The sequence below is a fragment of the Rhinoraja longicauda genome, chromosome 6 (genome assembly GCF_053455715.1).
Source record: "Rhinoraja longicauda isolate Sanriku21f chromosome 6, sRhiLon1.1, whole genome shotgun sequence".
In the NCBI taxonomy this organism is placed as follows: domain Eukaryota; kingdom Metazoa; phylum Chordata; class Chondrichthyes; order Rajiformes; family Arhynchobatidae; genus Rhinoraja; species Rhinoraja longicauda.
This window is the reverse complement of record NC_135958.1, coordinates 40288058-40303940: the sequence shown is the minus strand read 5'-3', so window position 1 is coordinate 40303940 and position 15883 is coordinate 40288058. Positions and strand designations below refer to the sequence as shown.

Genomic DNA, 15883 nt, shown 5'->3' with positions numbered 1-15883 from the left:
CGCTACAGAAGGCTGTGGAGGCCAAGTCAATGGATATTTTTAAAGCAGAGATAGATTCTTGATTAGTACGGGTGTCAGGGGTTATGGGGAGTGGGCAGGAGAATGGGGTTAGGAGGGAGAGAAAGATCAGCCATGATAGAAAGGCGGAGTAGATTCAGAGCTGAATGGCCTAATTCTGCTACTATTACTTATGACCTTATGATTTATGACCAAGGAGGCCAAGCGGACAGGCAAAAGCCTTAATTTTTAAAATATCCACTTCGTATTAAGTATAACTTTACCTTAAGTCCGTCAACTCCTCTGTAAACAGCACAGCAACCCTTATGCTGACATCGATACATGGTGGGGAAATCTTCCCTGAAAAATACCAAGACGTTACATGTAATCACATAACTTGTGGCATCAACAGCTGTTTTGATTATTATCTATATTTCTTGTAATATAATACTCACCCACACTGGTTAACATTGACTTGGTGACTGCAAGTTGTCCAAAATTTTTATTTCAAATTACATAATGAATAAGTATATTTATTGGTATCCAGTATTTACTTAGAAACAGAAAATGGGTGCAGGAATAGGCCATTCGGCCCTTCGAGCCAACACCGCCATTCAATATGATCATGGCTGATCATCCAAAATCAGTACCCCATATCCCTTGATACCCTTAGCCCTAAGAGCTAGATCTAACTCTCTCTTGAAAACATCCAGTGAATTTGCCTCCAATGCCTTCTGTGGCAGAGAATTCCACAGATTCACAACTCTCTGGGTGAAAAAGTTTTTCCACATCCCAGTCCTAAATCGCCATCCCGGGAATTAACCTGGTGAACCTACGCTGCACTCCCTCAATAATGTCCCTCCTCAAATTTGGAGACCCAAAATTGCACACAATACTCCAGGTGTGGTCTCACCAGGGCCCTGTACAACTTACTTATAATACAAGCTAGATTTGCACCCATGTAGAACTCATGGACTTCAACTTCACCAACAATTTCCATCCTGCACTCAAATTTACTTGGACCATCTCCGACACCTCCCTCCCCTTTCTCGATCTCACCGTCTCCATCACAGGAAATAGACTATTGACTGACATCTATTACAAACCCGCCGACTCCCACAACTGTCTAGACTACACTTCCCACCCTGTTTCCTGCAAAGACTCTATCCCCTACTCCCAATTCCTCTGTCTACACTGCATCTGCGCCCAAGATGAGGTGTTCCATACCAGGACATCTCAGATGTCCTCATTCTTTAGGGAACGGGGGTTCCCCTCTCCCATCATAGTTGAAGCCCTCACTCGTATCTCCTCGGTACCCCGCAGCTCCGCCCTTGCTCCCCCTCGTCGCAACAGAGACAGAGTCCCCCTAGTCCTTACCTTTCACCCCATCAGCCGTCGCATACAACACATAATCCTCCGACATTTTCGCCACCACCAACAGCATCCCACCACTAGCCACATTTTCCCATCTCGCCTCCTTTCCGCCTTCCGCAGAGACCGTTCCCTCCGCAACTCCCTGGTTAACTCATCCCTTCCCACCCAAACCACCCCCTCCCCAGGTACTTTCCCCTGCAGCCGCAGAAGGTCCAACACCCGTTCCCTATGCCTTCTCCCTCGACTCTGTCCAAGGACACCGACAGTCCTTTCAGGTTAGCCAGAGGTTCACTTGCACCTCCTCCAACCTCATCTACTGTATACATTGTTCAAGATGTGGACTCTTATGCTTTGGCGAGACCAAACGTGGACTGGGTGATTGTTTCGCTGAACACCTTTGCTCAATCTGCCTGAACCTACCTGATCTCCTGGTTACTAAACACTTTAGTTCTCCTTCCCATTCCCACACAGACCTATCTGTCCTAGGTCTCCTCCATTGTCAGAGTGAGGCTAAACACAAATTAGAGGAACAGCATCCAATATTTTGCTTGGGTAGCTTACAGCCCAGTATTATGAATATTGATTTCTCTAACTTCAAGAAACCGCGGAATTCCCGCTCTCTCTCCATCCCTCCCCCACCCAAGTGGCACCAGCTTCTCGTTCTCACCCAACAAACAGCTAACAATGGCCTGATCCTTTATCATCGTTACTTTTTTGCATATCTTTCATTCATTGTTCTTTATCTCTCTACATCATCGTCTATATCTCTCGTTTCCCTTATCCCTAACTAGTCTGAAGAAGGGTCTCGACCTGAAACGTCACTCATTCCTTCTCTCCAGAGATGCTGCCTGTCCCGCTGAGTTACTCCAGCTTTTTGTGTCTATCTGAGATTTCAATTTAGTTGCTAACAGGACCAACCAATATACTTACTCATTACATAGATTGAAAACAAATATTCAATACATATATTTGAAGTATCTTTAGATGTGTGTTATTTTCTTCCTTAATACAAGATGCCCATGGGATGAATTTTCCCCAAGGAAAAAGGGGACATTCTGCCTAGGCCTACATGATCTCTCAGTTGCTAAACACTTTAACTCCCCCTCCCATTCTCACACTGACCTTTCTGTCCTGGGCCTCCTCCATTGTCAGAGTAAGGCCTGACGCAAATTGGAGGAACCAGCACCTCATATTTCGCTTGGGCAGCTTACAACTCAACGGTATGAATATCGCTTTCTATAACTTCAAGTAACCCTTGCTTTCCCTCTCTGCCCCTCCCCCACCCCAGTTTTCCGACTAGTTTTGCTGTCCTCATGATTAATTTTACTGTTTTCTTTGCCTAGTTGTCACCTTCCCCTCAGCCTACAATGAACAATTCTACATTTCCTTGATCAGCATCTGCTTTGATCTGTCGTTTTCACATTTTACCCTTGAATATCTCTAGTTTCTCCTTCTCCAGACTCTCAGTCTATAGAAGAGTCTCGACCCGAAACGTTACCCATTCCTTCTCTCCAGAGATGCTGCCTGTCCCGCTGAGTTACTCCAGAAATAAATATTCTTCAGCTCATCAATCCCACTCTGTTCATTAACTTGGCCCTGCCTGGTTAAAGGAGTTTCTCAATGGTTATGCAAGAAACATAATTTTGGTGTCCACAATCTAAAAGAGTATTGGGTCCAGATAAAAAACAAGACATTACATAGAATAAATTACATACAAAAGCACAATAAATTACATACAAAAGCATCATACATGATTTAAAACCAAGAATATATATATATTGTTAAATCAGTGTCCTACAACGAGACAACTATACCAATGTCTCCACAGCTGGGATTGGTAGCGTGTAGTGCTAAACCTAAGGCCAAGATGATTTCATTTTCAGAGTCATTAATCCGGCAAATAAATTTATACATAAGATTTCTTAAGACAGTTTGTAAAGTATTGACTCCTGCAGCCACAAACATTTCACTTGCACTGCACCATCGAGGTCTCCGAGATAATATTCTCATATTTAACATTAAGAATATTTAACATTCATACCTTTCCAGGTTTGACGTCGGTTTCCTGCCACGTTTCTGTCCAGATTGTTTCTTCACGCCCTTAATATTGCACTTCTTAACTGGCAACTTACTCCTAGAAGAGAAATAAGTCTTAATCATCTAGTACGCAGCTTTTGAAACTCTTCCAATCTGAGTTACTCTATTTCTGAAGGAAAATTTTAAAACATTACAAAAATTGGCAAAACATTTTGTCTTCTATGTAATTCCACAGTTACATACACTAAATGGATTTTAACATGTTTTAAAAAAGTGTTCAACAGTAAAAATGAAATAATATGATATCAAAATCTGTGCTCACAGGTGTAAAAGAAACAGACAGAAATGTGCTTCAGCAAATGAGAAAGTACATTTAACTTCTGTTGATATATGCCAACTATGATGTTGCAGCTTCAGATGTAATTGGAAGAAAGCAAGGCTTTCCTTTTCACAAATGTAAGGACAATAATTTTCAAATTAATTTATGCGTGGCAAAGATTAATGGAAAATCTACCACAGGAGGGAATATTCTGAGACGTCGAAACGCCAACTGCCATCATTTCCCATTTCAGTTTCTTTGATAGATTGATCAGACACCACACCATTTCCAGTCTGAAGAAGGGTCTCGTCCCGAAACATCACCCATTCCTTCTCTCCAGAGATGCTGCCTGTCCCGCTGAGTTACTCCAGCATTTTGTGCCCATCTCCAGCCATACTTGTCAGCTTCTACAGTAAATGCCAAATTGTATGAAGTATAATATCACGTCATAAGTGATAGTAGAATTCGGCCATTCGGCCCATCAAGTCTACTCTGCCATTCAATCATGGCTGATCTATCTCTCCCTCCTCACCCCATTCTCCTGCCTTCTCCCCATAACCTCTGACACCTGTACTAATCAAGAATACAAGATCTATCAAATTTTACACTTTTCTGATATCAAGACATTAAATCTATAATCTCCAACATAGTTACAAAGTTTGAGTATCACTTTAATAAACAATCTAATTACCATTGTGCAACTTATTGGATATTTAGTAATTTAGGGATTATTAATATTGTATTTTTATCAATAATGCACCATTGAAATAATTATTATTTAAAAGCAAAATGTTAATGTGTTTCTGCATTGCTGCAACAAGCCCTTTTATTCTAGGCCTTTTTTTGAAATGATGGTAATATAACTGATCAAATATTGTATTATTTATTTTTTTAAAGCCTTCAAATCATTACAAAAGGGAAGGAAAATTGAATTGCAGAATAGTCAAGAGGTAAGAAAAATTATGACTCTCTGAAGGTAAATCAGATAAAATAGATGATTAAGATCGAAACCAGGTGCAACATTAGGTGATTCTAATATGTAACTTATTTACCAGGAAAATATCTCAACTGCTTTGTTGAAACCCAAGCTATTACTTATAAAGGGTAAAAGCTTGAACCTTTGTTGATTCACAAATACTCACTTCTTCTTCCAATATGGCTGAAAAGACTCATCTGAAGAGCCATTCTTAACTTTTATTTCTCTGTCATCTTCACTTGATAAATACCTTAAAATAGAATGTAAAGATTTTATGTTCTGTTTAAAATAGTATAATTCAAAGAATTAAAGATAACAATTTAGTGTTCCATTTTTCCTTAAATAATTAGTGAATACCCATAACACTACATACTGTTGCATCTGGTTATTGAATTGAGAGCCAGTAAAAGAGTTTCAAAAGGCTACAAGCGTTAGGACTAGCATTCTCCAAGCGTTTGTGGGGCAACACGGTGGCGCAGTAGTTGAGCTACTGCCTTACAGCGCCAGAGACCCGGGTTCGAACCTGACTATGGGTACTTGGCTGTATGGAGTTTGTACGTTCTCCTTGAGACCTGCGTGGGTTTTCTCTGAGATCTTCGGTTTCCTCCCACACTCCAAAGACGTACAGGTTTGTAGGTTAGTTGGCTTGGTATAAATGTAAAATTGTCACTAGTGCGTGCAGGGTAGTGTTAATGTGCGGGGATCGCTGGTCGGTGTGGACTCGGTGGGCCAAAGGGCCTGTTTCCACGCTGTATCTCTAAACTAAACTAACTGGAACCGAGGGCTTTTAAACATTACTCAATTGGGTATATTTCAGTGCAGGGAAGATCCAGTTAACAGAATTGGATACGAGGGGAAAAACTGTCTAGAGAAAATAATGTGGAAAAGGGAAAGGTGAGAGACAAATAAGTTTTAAAGTGCAACAGTTTGAAGCTTTAAATCATAGAAAAGGAACAGTACACAATAAAACAAACAATGGGAAGAATGAAGACCAATCAATGAAATAAAGGGTTTACAATTAGTTTAACTATTTCGAGAAATCACAGCAATGGTGCAAAAGTATAAAATGTACCTCTAATTCTGGTCATCTTGGTGCATTAAGCAACCATGTTTCTGGAAGTAGTGCCAACTGCCACAAACTGTAATGAAACCCTACCTTTCAGAAAGATCACTGGACTCCAATCCATCCACATCATTTCTGATAGAACAAGATGCTTCATTGCAGTTAACTGGTTCTAAAGCAGCAATGATGACAAGAAATGTACACGGTTACAATGCAGCATAAATGTCTTTTCCCAGAATTAATTTTACAATCCATCATATTTTACAATCCATCATGTATCATCCAGGTATTATCAAATTGCTCACCTTTAATTAGAATCAATTAAACATAGTTATATGTTGTCTAATGTTTTGGTTCTATGTCACCCATGTTGAGACCATAAATCCTATTAATTACTGAAACAAACAACTGTATTTGATGTAATTCCTAGGCCTGTGTTGACCACCGGGTGGCGCCGCAACGACTGCCTCGCCAAGAGTCAGTCTCGTCCCTTCCTTCTTTGTTGTTTTTTAGTATGTGTTAAATGTATGTTTTAGTGTTCTTTAGCTTTGTTTTATGTGGGGGGTGGGGTTGGGGGAAACTTTTTTTTAAATCTCTTACCTCGACGGAGATGCGACTTTTTCCCATATCGTATCTCCGTCCGCACTGCGGCCTAACATCGAGGAGCTGGCAGCCTCTTGCTGGGGATTGACTTTGGGAGCTCCAACCGCGGGAGCCTGTGGACTTAACATCGTGGAGCTAGCGGTCCCTGTCGGGGATCGACCTTGGAGCTCCAACCGCGGGAGCCTCCAAACTTTTACATCGTGGAGGTCCCTTCGTTAGGGACCGACTTTAGGAGCTCCAGGCCACAGGGTTTTCGACCTCCCCGATCGCGGGAGCTTCGATCGCCCCGACGTGGGGGCTTCGATCGCCGGCTGCGGGAGCTTTGATCGCTCCGATTGCGGGTGGTTCGACTGCCCCGACCGCGGGAGAATAGAGGAAAGATTAGACTTTATTGCCTTCCATCACAGTGAGGAATGTGGAGAATCTGCTGTGGTGGATGTTTATGTGAACTTTTATGTCTTGTTGCTTTTTGTAGTATGACTGTATGGTGAATCAAGTTTCACTGTACCTTAATTGGTACACGTGACAATAAAATATCTTAACCTTTGATTAACGCAGGAACTGCAATTCTTATCGGAGCTATGCTTACGAAATTAAATTCCAAAATAAAGATGTGTATTCTGTCCAGTATTTTGTCATAAGATTTGTCAAAAGATTCTCGAGTCAATTTATTTTAACAATGTGGTAGTTTGAGTAATTTCTAAACATTCATTTGTTTATGTGTCTGGAGTTCTACGCCTCTAAAACAAATCTCATTTTTGCAATGGTTATCATTCATCCAAGCTTAGCAATAATATTTCTAAACATTCAATAAGTTGCACCTTTTCCACCCAAAGAGAAGCTTCCAGCTATAATCAACACATTTACTGAGTTTATCAGTCCCAGATTTCAGGGTTAAGCTCACCCATTCATTGACTTCATAACCATTAAACCACGCTATTATTTTAAAAATTACACAAGATGCATTTTAACAAGATCTTAAACTGCCATTACCTGCACCTTTCAAAATACAACTTCCATCCAATATCTAATCTCTTATCTCCACACAAATTTCATTAAAAATATAATTAATCTAGAGAAACGTCTACTTTATAAATGAAAAACACAGAACTGAAGATGCTGGAAAATTTGAAATAACTACAAAAGAAGCTGGAAACATTCATCACATTAGATGGCATCTGTGGAAAGGAGAATTAACATTTCAGGTTGAAGAACTGCAGGGAAAACAAGTTGGTTTTAAGTTTAGATTTACTAAAGAACTCAAAACAGTTTACTCTTAGGGCACTTTCCTATGCCATCAGAAGAGACACAATGCCTGTTCTTTAACCCCAACATCCTCACTACCCAGGTACCCAAAAAGTCCTTTCAGGTAAATCAGCAATTTATTTGCACATACACCAATTGAGTGCATTGTATTTGATGCTCACGATGTGGTCTCCTTCATATTGGACAAACCAACGGCAGATTGGGGACACTTTGCGGGTATCTCTGTCACATCTGCAAGTGTGACCTTGAGCTTCGTGTTGCCGGTTATGTTGTATCCTTCGGGGCGACATGTTGAATTGATAACCTGCTTCCTCTGGCCCGTCCTGTTGTAGGTTATCCATCTGTAATACTGACTCCGTTTTTCTCTTTCCACTGACACTGCCTGATCTGTTGGGCGTTCTCTACAGCTCAGTTCTGAATTTCACAGCCTATTTCTATCCTTTTGGGGTTTTTTCTGCCTAACTGTCCTCATTAATCCTTCAATCAGATGGGCATATCAACATCTTCCACCATAGCAACCCTAACCCCACCCATTCCAGGCATCCCCTTTACCCTATCCATCCCCACCCCTATATTTTCCTTCATTTAAAACCAGCTTGTTTTCAGTATATACAAGATCTGACAAAGCATTCATCACGTTGAAGGATAACTCTGTTGCCTGACCGGTTGAAGGCTTCCAGCAATCTTTATTTTTAAGAAAATTCTGTCCTGTATTGTGAATATTATAGCAAAGCCGGCAAGATTTAATAGTACCCATGATCCACAAACTCTCTAAAGTGATGACAAACCTTCCATAATTGCTAAGTCTTTCCAATGCTAACTGACAGGATTGTGCTAGCAACAAAACCTCTTCTTTATTGAAGGTATCACAAAAAGCTGGAGTTACTCAGCAGGTCAGGCAGCATCTAGGAGAAGGAATGGGTGACGTTTCGGGTCTCGACCCGAAGCATCGGAAGAAGGGCCTAGACTCGAAACGTCACCCATTCCTTCTCTCCTAAATGCTGCCTGACACGCTGAGTTACTCCAGCATTTTGTGATACCTTCGATTTGTACCAGCATCTGCAGTTATTTTCCTACTCTTCTTTATTGACGTGTGCCCCACCCACTCCCCATAAATGTCTAAAGACATCTAAAGTTTACCATATGTAGAATGTAAGTATTAAATATTGTCTATAATTGGTCTGTATTTTGAATATTTGAAGGTTTCCTGTGGACTGGGAACACGGTCGGACGTCTTTATCGAGGCGCCACGGTCTCGATGCCTCCCGGATCGTCACATAGAAGCCCCGGTCGGGGACTTACGGGTCGGAGTCTGGGTCGGCGGAGTGGCTGACGGAGCCCGGGTCGGGGTCTTGCGGGTCGGCAGAGCCAGCGGCTGGCGTGAAATGGGGCGTCGACAGCGGTGAGGCCTCGGCAGTAGTGAAGCCTCGTGGCGACAGCAATGCCTCGTGGGTCGACCCACGGTCGACGGTCGATGAGAGTGTGAAGGACCACCGTGAGGGGGGAAGGGAAGAACAATGGAGGCCCCGGTGTGGGGGGACCGCCGTGAGGGGGGGAGAACAATGGAGGCCCCGGTGTGGGGGGACCGCCGTGAGGGGGGAGAACAATGGAGGACCCGGTGTGGGGGACTGCCGTGAGTGGGGAAGGGAAGAACAATGGAGGCCCCAGTGTGGGGGGACCGCCGTGAGGGGGGAGAACAATGGAGGACCCGGTGTGGGGGGACCGCTGTGAGGGGGGAACAATGGACAATATGGGGGGGGGGGGAGACAAAGGACAATGGGGACCCAGTGTGGTGGAACTGTTGGGGGGGGGGGGGGGTGGGAGTGATAACAAAAGGGTGAGCCGGTGTGCTTTGTAACTTTGTCAGCGCCGTAGGTGGCTGCTATTTGTACACATTCTTTTTGTAAGCAAAGAATGTCACTGTGCCTAGTCACATGTGACAATGTATTCCTATTCCCATTGCACAGCCATTCCCATTATTCAGCTGTTTTGACATTGAGATTTAATTGTGATCTATTAGACTGGGAACAAATGAGTTCTGAAGCATGGTATTCTGAACTGAATCTCCACCACTCTGAAAATGAAAGTGATATTTCGATGGTAGGAAGAAATCTGAATATTGAACATTCCAATTTATCTTCCCTGCTACTTGGCAAGCACAATACCTCAATTGAAAAAACAGCACTTCAATGTAATGGAAGACCCACTGTGTTCAGTGCCATCTGGCTGCGTGGCTCTGGAGCAGAGCTGAAATTCATAATCCTCTGCCTCAAAGCAACCATGGAGCCAAGGCAGATAAAATCAATTATACATTTAGATTGCTTGCGGGGAAATGCAGATCATTTTGTTCCAACCTCATATTTCATGTAAATTATTGATGGAATTTCGAGTTATGCTGAACAATTCTTCAGTAGAATACATTATGGGCATTTGAAAATGTTGGCTTATAATTTACAAGTTGAATTGATTAACTGATAAGTTTGAGGTGATGTACTTTGGGTGACGAATAAGGGTGGGATACACCCAATGAATGGCAGTACCCGTAGGAATATTGAAGAACAAATGGACCTCAGTGTCACATCTAATGGTGCCTTCATGAGTTGGGGTGTGGAATATATCTGCAGTGACTTGACAGTACAACTCAATAATCTATCAGTTGGGCCATAGATGGAGCATGGTGCACAGTTCTGGTCACATTACGGAAAATATGCCATTGCACTGGGGAGGTATCTGAGGAGATTGACCAGGATGTTGCCTGGGTTGGAGCATTTATGAGGAAAGAAGTGATAGGTCAGGTTTGTTTTCCTTGGAGCAGAGGATGCTGAGGGGGTTACCTTTGGTGACAAACAAAATTATTCTAGATTGGGTAGATAGTGGGAAATGTTTCTCCACAGCAGAGGTATCTTTAACTAAATGCCATAGAATTAGCCAATTGGCAATAGACAATAGGTGCAGGAGTAGGCCATTCGGCCCTTCGAGCCAGCATCGCCATTCAATGTGATCATGGCTGATCATTCTCAATCAGTACTCCGTTCCTGCCTTTCCCCATACCCCCTGACTCCGCTGTCCTTAAGAGCTCTATCTAGCTCTCTCTTGAATGCATTCAGAGAATTGGCCTCCACTGCCTTCTGAGGCAGAGAATTCCACCGATTTACAACTCTCTTGACTGAAAAAGTTTTTCCTCATCTCCGTTCTAAACGGCCTACCCCTTATTCGTAAACTGTGGCCCCTTGTTCTGGACTCCCCCAACATTGGGAACATGTTTCCTGCCTCTAACGTATCCAACCCCTTAATAATCTTATACGTTTCAATAAGATCCCCTCTCATCCTTCTAAATTCCAGTGTATACAAGCCTAGTCGCTCCAGTCTTTCAACATACGACAGACCCGCCATTCCGGGAATTAACCTAGTAAACCTACGCTGCACGCCCTCAATAACAAGAGGTCTCTTTCTATGCTGTTTGTGCCAATGACTCTATTTCATTAACATATGCAAAACACTATCTGCATGACCTCTACCAAGGACCCTGCCAACATTTATCACTCAATAAGGATTATATTAGACCATCTAGTTTGTTTTTTTAAATGGTATATTTTGGACCTCATATACAAACAGTGCCAAATTTTAGTGCAGAGTTCAGATATCAAAACAGCTAGATTAACCAATAAGTAAAGATATCACATGATAGTACTAATCAGAAAATATACAACGCAGTCCAGTCTCGGGTAAGCTACTGTATCTTCCCACGACGATAGAATTGATTGAAATAAAAGAGCACGGTTTCATGGATTTTATGATGGAGATTTATCACAAGTAGCATTAATATTTCCAGAACATTCCCATGTTCCGTCAGGTAATAATACAGTGCCCTCCATAATGTTTGGGACAAAATCACATCATTTATACATTTGCCTCTGTACTCCACAATTTGAGATTTGTAATAGAAAAAAACTCATAGGTGGTTAAAGTGCACATTGTCAGATTTTAATAAAGGGTATTTTTAGACATTTTGGTTTCACCATGTAGAAATTACAGCAGTGTTTATACATAGTCCCCCCATTTCAGGGCACCATAATATTTGGGACACAGCAATGTCATGTAAATGAAAGTAGTCATGTTTAGTATTTTGTTGCATATCCTTTGCATGCAATGACTGCTTGAAGTCTGCGATTCATGGACATCACCAGTTGCTGGGTGTATTCTCTGGTGATGCTCTGCCAGGCCTGTATTGCAGCCATCTTTAGCTTATGCTTGTTTTGGGGATTAGTCCCCTTCAGTTTTCTCTTCAGCATATAAAAGGCATGCTCAAATGGGTTCAGATCGGGTGATTGACTTGGCCACTCAAGAATTGACCATTTAGTACCTTTGAAAAACTCCTTTGTTGCTTTAGTAGTATGTTTGGGATCATTGTCTTGCTGTAGAATGAGTTTGTCTTGCTGTAGAACTGCCGGCCAATGAGTTTTGAGGCATTTGTTTGAACTTGAGCAGATAGGATGTGTCTATACACTTCAGAATTCATTATGCTACTACCATCAGCAGTTGTATCATCAATGAAGATAAGTGAGCCAGTACCTTCAGCAGCCATACATTCCCAGGCCATAACACTCCCACCACCGTGATACACAGATGAGGTGGTATGCTTTGGATCTTGGGCAGTTCCTTCTCTCCTCCATACTTTGCTCTTGCCATCACTCTGATATAAATTAATCTCCATCTCACCTGTCCATGAGACCTTTTTCTAGAACTGTGGTTGTACTGTTAAGTACTTCTTGGCAAACTGTAACCTGGCCATCCTATTTTTGTGGCTAACCAGTGGTTTGCATCTTGCAGTGTAGCCTCTGTATTTCTGGTCATGAAGTCTTCTGCGGACAGTGGTCATTGACAAATCCACACCTGACTCCTGAACAGTGTTTCTGATCTGTCAGACAGGTGTCTGGGGATTTTTCTTTATTATAGAAAGAATTCTTCTGTCATCAGCTGTGGAGGTCTTCCTTGGCCTGCCAGTCCCTTTGCGATTAGTAAGCTCACCAGTGCTCTCTTTCTTCTTAATGATGTTCCAAACAGTTGATTTTGCTAAGCCTAAGGTTTGGCTGATGTCTCTAACAGTTTTATTCTTGTTTCTCCATCTCATAATGGCTTCTTTGGCTTTCATTGGCACATCTTGGTCCTCATGTTGATAAACAGCAATAAAAGTTTCCAAAGGTGATGGAAAGACTGGAGGAAAAACTAAGTGCTGAGAGCTATTTTATACCTGCATTAAGGAGGCAATTAAACACACCTGAGCAGTTACAAACACCTGTGAAGCCATGTGTCCCAAACATTATGGTGCCCTGAAATGGGGGGGGGGGGGGGGGGGGACTATGTATAAACACAGCTGCAATTTCTACATGGTGAAACCAAAATGTAGAAAAATGGCCTTTAATAAAATCTGACAATGTGCACTTTAACCACATGTGATTTTTTCTATTACAAATCTCCAATTTAGATTTTAGAGATACAGCGCAGAAACAGGCCCTTCGGCCCACCAGGTCCGCGCCGCCCAGCGATCCCCGCACATTAATACTATCCTACACCCACTAGGGACAATTTTTACATTTGCCCAGCCAATTAACCTACATACCTGTATGTCTTTGGAGTTTGAGAGGAAACCGAAGATCTCGGAGAAAACCCACGCAGGTCACGGGGAGAACGTATAAACTCTGTATAGACGGCGCCCGTAGTCAGGATCGAACCTGGGTCTCCGGCGCTGCATTCGCTGTAAGGCAGCAACTCTACCGCTGTGCCACCATGCCGCAATTGTGGAATACAGAGGCAAATAAATAAATGATGGGTCTTTGTCCCAAATGTTATGGAGGGCACTGTGCTTTTTTAAAAAATCAAGATATATAAAACATACAATCTCATAATTTGGTAATAAAATAAATTTCTTACTTTTCACATTTAATGGTTGAGTTGCATCTTGTACCTGAACTTTTTCCGAAGAGCACTCTGTATATTCAGGATCTGAGCGCAAGAACATATCCTTCTTCAATGGATATTCCGAGCTGTCCACATCCACCGACTGCGAAGTGGCTCCACTGTTTGTACAAGGCTGAAAGTCTGCTGACCAAAGACGTAACTCTGCCTGGGCAGGTTGGTGCTTCGCAACATTATCACCCTCACCATTTTCAGTCACTGTTCCATTCCGGGGTGAAAGGGTTATTGAACCATCCAGAACCTCCTCCTTTGAGTCCTTATTTCTACTGGATGGGCACTGTCCCTCATTCAAAGCAACGCTGTGACTTGAATGCATGTCCAGGATGTAACTGTGGCCCTCTGGGCACCCCCACACAGCACCGACTACTCCTCGATACTCTGCTGTTAAGATACTCTGTACATGTGGCTGAGAACCACAGCTACTACCATGATGGTGAGCCCAGGTGACCAAAATCTGCAGACACTGTGGGCTTGCAACCAAGACACCGTCGTTTAACATCCGCTTAAAGTCACCTACAAATAATCAAAAAGATTTCGTAAATCAAGAGTGTGTTTTTGTCAGACTGCCTCAATATAAAAAGCAATTAAAAAGAAAAGACTAATAATTTATAAATTATGAAAGATCTCAAAGGAAAGAAATAGAGAGACAGGCATTCTCAACATTCATTCCTGCCACATTTGGTGCACAATATTTACAGTGTGTACCGTCTGTTAAATGTACTGTGATCATTCATCTAGGCTGCTCAATAGCAGCTCCTGAGCCCATGCCTTTCACCATCATTGAATGGAAAGGCAGCAGGTGTGTGAGAGCACTATTCCCTGCACGTTCCCTTGTGATTTTCACACCTTACTGATTGAGAAGTGTGCCAACAGTCCATTAAAGAAGCTGGACCGTAATCCTGGAACTCCCTTCTCTCTAGCCCTTTGATTCTGATGATATCATATCATATATATACAGCCGGAAACAGGCCTTTTCGGCCCACCACACCCACCCACTGTGGGTGTACTTTCACCAGAAGGACCTTATTAGATCCCATATACAGATACAGCGTGGAAACAGGCTCTTTGGCCCACTGAGTCCGCAACGACTAGCAATCACCGCACATTAACACTATCCTACACACGAGGGACAGTTTACATTTATACCAAGCCAATTAACCTACAAACTGTAGGTCTTTGGAGTATGGGAGGAAACCAAAGATCTCGGAGAAAACGCACACAGGTCACGGGGAGAATGTACAAACTCCGTACAGACAGCACCCGTAGTCAGGATCGAACCCAGGTCTCTGGCACTGCAAGTGCTGTAAGGCAGCAACTCTACAGCTGCGCCACCATGCCATATAATATCTATTTTTTAATCCTAAAGCCAAGGGCCAATAAAAACATGACCAAAAGAATAGATGGTGGGTGGAAAGAGTGCAGAAAATCATGCGGTTAACCAATAAATGACAAGTGCCACCAAATCCATGGGCAGGATAGGTGAACCAAAGTCACCGACCTTTCCCATCAAGACTGATCACACACAACCCGTTGAACAAGCCAGTGTCCATATGCCTGACACTAGGTCCCAAATCAAGCAAAATACTCCAAGCTCTATCATAGAGTCATACAGCATGGAAACAGGCGCTTTGGCCCAACTTGTCCTTGCTGACCAAGATGCCCCATCTAAGTTTGGTTGCGTTTGGCCCATCATCCCGCTAAACCTTTCCTATCCATGTAACTGTCCAAAATGTGAAGATTTCCATGACAGAGAAAATGGTTCAGAACTATCTCAAAGTCTCCTTAAAAAGACAAAGCTTCCCTGGATTTACAGGAATCAATGGCCTGTGACGATTCAAAATGGAGAATGAGCATTCAGAAAGCACCCGAGCACCTCAACTCTCTATTACAGGAGCATGTGGAGGTCAGGTTCAAACAGCAGGAAGAAGAATATAACAGCCCATCCACAGCAGCACATACCACTAGTCTCACATGAGGCAGAATCTGCAAGTCCAGCACTGGACTCATCAATCACCATGAAACTCATGAAACTGTGGTGGAAACAAGTCATACTTGCAGATGCAGGAAAAATGTTCCCAATGTTGGGGGAGTCCAGAACCAGGGGCTACAGTCTAAGAATAAAGAGGAGGCCATTTAAAACTGAGGCGAGAAAAAACGTCTTCACCCAGAGAGTTGTGAATTTGTGGAATTCTCTGCCACAGAGGGCAGGGGAGGCCAATTCACTGGATGAATTTAAAAGAGAGTTAGATAGAGCTCTCGGGGCTCGTTGAAT

At 42.7% G+C, this 15883-nt stretch overlaps 1 protein-coding gene across 1 annotated transcript in view; it reads right to left on the bottom strand.

Annotated features, from left to right (window-relative positions):
* The window catches only part of znf276 (zinc finger protein 276), a 51233-nt gene that overhangs the window by 16818 nt on the left and 18532 nt on the right, over positions 1–15883 (bottom strand). The window contains exons 4-8 of the mRNA XM_078400857.1: positions 13567–14124; positions 5860–5938; positions 4870–4953; positions 3413–3505; positions 282–357 (exon numbers count right to left, since the gene is read on the bottom strand). Of these exons, the coding sequence (XP_078256983.1) occupies positions 282–357; positions 3413–3505; positions 4870–4953; positions 5860–5938; positions 13567–14124 (890 nt within the window). The remainder of the gene's footprint in view (positions 1–281; positions 358–3412; positions 3506–4869; positions 4954–5859; positions 5939–13566; positions 14125–15883) is intronic.